The following is a 3246-nucleotide window of genomic DNA, read 5'->3' as shown; positions in this document are numbered from 1 at the left end:
GGTGGGCTGTTCGCAAGGTGCACATCAAGCGCAAACTTATTGCTGCACAAAAAACTGCCTTAATGCATATTACCAAAGCTTACTCCACAACCCCAAACCCTTCTCCTCAAATCCTTGCGAGGAAGGCACCTATTGACAGTTACATCTGACTACAAGAAAAAATCTGGCAGTTAAAGTGGGACAACATCATCCATGCCAATAATAACAAATACATCGTCAAGAGTTAGAACGACCAGTCCAATTCGCTGATACTAAACACCCTGCTTCTCTTAAGAAACTAAACTTCTCGCGACCTGATGATGCTGATATTCAAATCTTTACAGATGGATCTATGACAAATTCTAATGTGGGCAGTAGCTATGTGGTCTACCGGGACAATGTGGAGACTGCCTCAGGGCAGTTCAAGCTTGGTGCCTGTTGCACAGCCTTTCAGGCTGAAATGTATGCAATCAAAATGGCCATTGCCTGGTCTGACTCAAATTATACCAATACTAAAGTGTCCATCATCTCAGACAGTCAATCCTCTATAGCTCTGCTCATTTATTAATTGCTGTTTTGCATTTTTCAGACTTCTGTTGTTTTCAAGGGCTGTTTTCACAAGGTCACAATGTACTTACTTTCTGATGTCTTCAGTAAAACATTTCCGGATTGTTTTGCAGAGTTCCGAGTATTCGATGTTTGACGTTATATCTTCTTTAATTCTCTTCATCATCCTTCTTTTGTCCATCAATTGTCTTGTTTTTTTCTATTATTTTCTTGTCGGTCTTTCTGATTACATATCCTCCAATTTTAGCAGCTGTTTCCATAATGATCTTGGTAATCTGTCTGTTAATTTCTGATATGTCAGTTTCCTCTTCAGTTAAATTTTCCAGGACTGAGAATCGGTTTTTCAGTTCCATTTCGAATGTTTCATGTTGCTCTTTAAGATTCTTCAAGTCAACAGAATTTGTTGTTCTCATAAGCTTTCTTCGTTCCAATCTAGTGTTAAGATGAAGCCTACATCTTACCAGCCGGTGGTGACTGCCTGTATTAAATCTATTCAGAACATTGCAGTTCTCAACGTTGTGTTGTTTCTTCGATAGGATATAGTCACTCTCATATTTTCCTCCGTTTGGGTGGCGCCAGGTCCATTTTCTGCATGACTTCTTTTTAAAAAATGAATTCATTATGTAAAACTTTTCCGCCTCAGCAAAATCCACAAGCATATCTCCACGTTTATTTCCAAATTTACCAACATGTCCAAATTTACCAACGGAGGTTTCATTCTTTTCCTTTTTTCCAATTCTTGCATTGAAGTCACCCATGATGATCTTTACATAGTGTTTCCCTTTTTCATTCATCTGTTTTATTTCATCATAAAAATCCTCTATTTCTTCATCAGGGTGACTTGTTGTGGGAGCATAGACTTGGATGATCTGTAGTTTATATCTTTTTGAAAGTCTAAGAACTAATCTTGCCACTCTACCTGAAGAACTATCTACTTCTAAGATGGTATCTTTCAACCTTTTGTTTATTATAAAGCCAGCTTCACTATTCTTTCCATTTTCTGTGCCTCTGTAGTAGAAGATATGTCCATTTTGCAGTTGAATTTGACCTTCACCATTTCTTTTTACTTCACTCAGTCCTGTCACATCCCACTTGATCTTGAGAAGTTCTTCTTCCAGTTCTTGTAGTCTTGGTTCGGAAGAGAGCGATCTGCCATTATAGTAAGCCAGGTTCATCATCAAATGGCAGCCAGGTCCAGCCCGGTGATTCTTAGCACCCTCTGCTTTCATACAGCACTGGTCGCTGCCTTGACCAGGTGTAATCCAGCCTCCGGGGAATGAGGGCCGTGGTTTCAGTTGTGTTTTCATCTTGGGGGTTATTGGCCATAACTTACCACGCTGGCCAGGCGGGTTGGTGAGTGAGTGTAGGTAGCCCTCCCTGTTGGTCTTTCCATTTGTGGCAACAATTTCAAGAGTTGGTACCATAGATGAAAGCTGCCAGTCCGCACCACGTGGAGGTGGGGTAGGACATTGGATAGCTAACCCGGCCGGTTCCACGCATCGTCACAAAAATGTTCAGCGTGTGGGTCTCCTTCCAGTTAGTGCTAGCTATTCTTTGCGGACCATATATATATATAATGGATATAGATAATATTACAGTATATTAATACAGTAGAGCATCGATTATCCGACTCAATTGGGGACTCAGGTTGGTCGGATAACTGAAAAAATCGGATAACCGAAAAGAAGGAAAAAATACATTATTAGTATAGTATATTAGGATATTAGTATATCCCATGAAATTAGTTTATTAGTATATCGCTATTAACCAACTTAGCGTTGAATTTTCATCAATGTTTAGCCTAACAAATTTTAAAAAAAAATAATAATCGTCGCTATTGTATCGTTAAAAATTATTTTTAAATTCTTTTATTGCTCACGAAACAAACAACCACTCATAATTAGAAAATTAAGTCTCGTTTAAATACTGGCCTCCTTTCAATGGTCGAGCCGTTGATGCCAGCTAAAACACGCAAAAGTTTAACAAAAATAATATTAAAGTAGCCAAGACATAGCTAAATATTGTAATGCCACATCACTAGCGGACATTTGAAATTTGCCGACTAGAACGGTCGGTTAACCGATGTGACGGTTAATCAGGGGTCGGATAATCAATGCTCTACTGTACTACAAACTCGAAAACGAACTAGAAATCTTCCAGGCTACAGGCGAAAATACACATAACATGTGTTTAATGCATTTAAGAGAAGACAGAATTCCATTCACGTCAATTGAATCGGAAAGGGCATTCTCGGTATTAGGACTTTTCATTACTAAAATAAGAATCAAATTGAGTGATCGGAGTATTGACCATTTTTGCTTTTTAAAATCTATATATATATATATATATATATATGGACATGTATGTTGTCCCTATATTTCACTTTTCCGCCAAAACTACACATCGCACGTGTATGTATGTGGTATGTGGTAGTAGCCCCAAGTCTCCATTCGTGCACCAGGAGGGTTGCGTCTCGATAGCTATAAGGGTGCGGGAGATATGGGCTTGAAAGTAATTGAAAGTGGCTTTCTATTTCGAATGTTTTGTTCGAATTAAATTCGAACATAAAACTCGAATATTGGTTCGATTATAGAACGATCGTAAACGTTCCAGAAACGTTGAAAATAGTTCGTTTGACTGGACGTGAACAGGAGACGTTCAGAAATAGAATCGGGACCAGGAAGTGTTAATATAAAGCGG

General features: G+C 38.8%; 1 protein-coding gene across 1 annotated transcript; it reads right to left on the bottom strand.

The window, feature by feature from the left end:
- Nucleotides 1-695: 695 nt before the first annotated feature.
- LOC111631804 lies at nucleotides 696-2097 on the bottom strand. The gene has a single exon (XM_023376115.1). The coding sequence runs from the start codon at nucleotides 1968-1970 to the stop codon at nucleotides 696-698; it is 1275 nt and encodes a 424-aa protein (XP_023231883.1). The 5' UTR covers nucleotides 1971-2097.
- Nucleotides 2098-3246: the final 1149 nt, after the last annotated feature.

Source organism: Centruroides sculpturatus, unplaced genomic scaffold (genome assembly GCF_000671375.1).
Source record: "Centruroides sculpturatus isolate CEXI.00-Female unplaced genomic scaffold, Cexi_2.0 scaffold180, whole genome shotgun sequence".
Taxonomy (NCBI): Eukaryota; Metazoa; Arthropoda; class Arachnida; order Scorpiones; family Buthidae; genus Centruroides; species Centruroides sculpturatus.
Note: the sequence above shows the minus strand (reverse complement) of the source record. Positions and strands in the feature narration are given on the sequence as shown.

What these genes read in the sequence shown, in the direction of transcription:
- LOC111631804 (XM_023376115.1), bottom strand. Translation starts at nt 1,970, where the DNA reads ATGGTACCAACTCTTGAAATTGTTGCCACAAATGGAAAGACCAACAGG.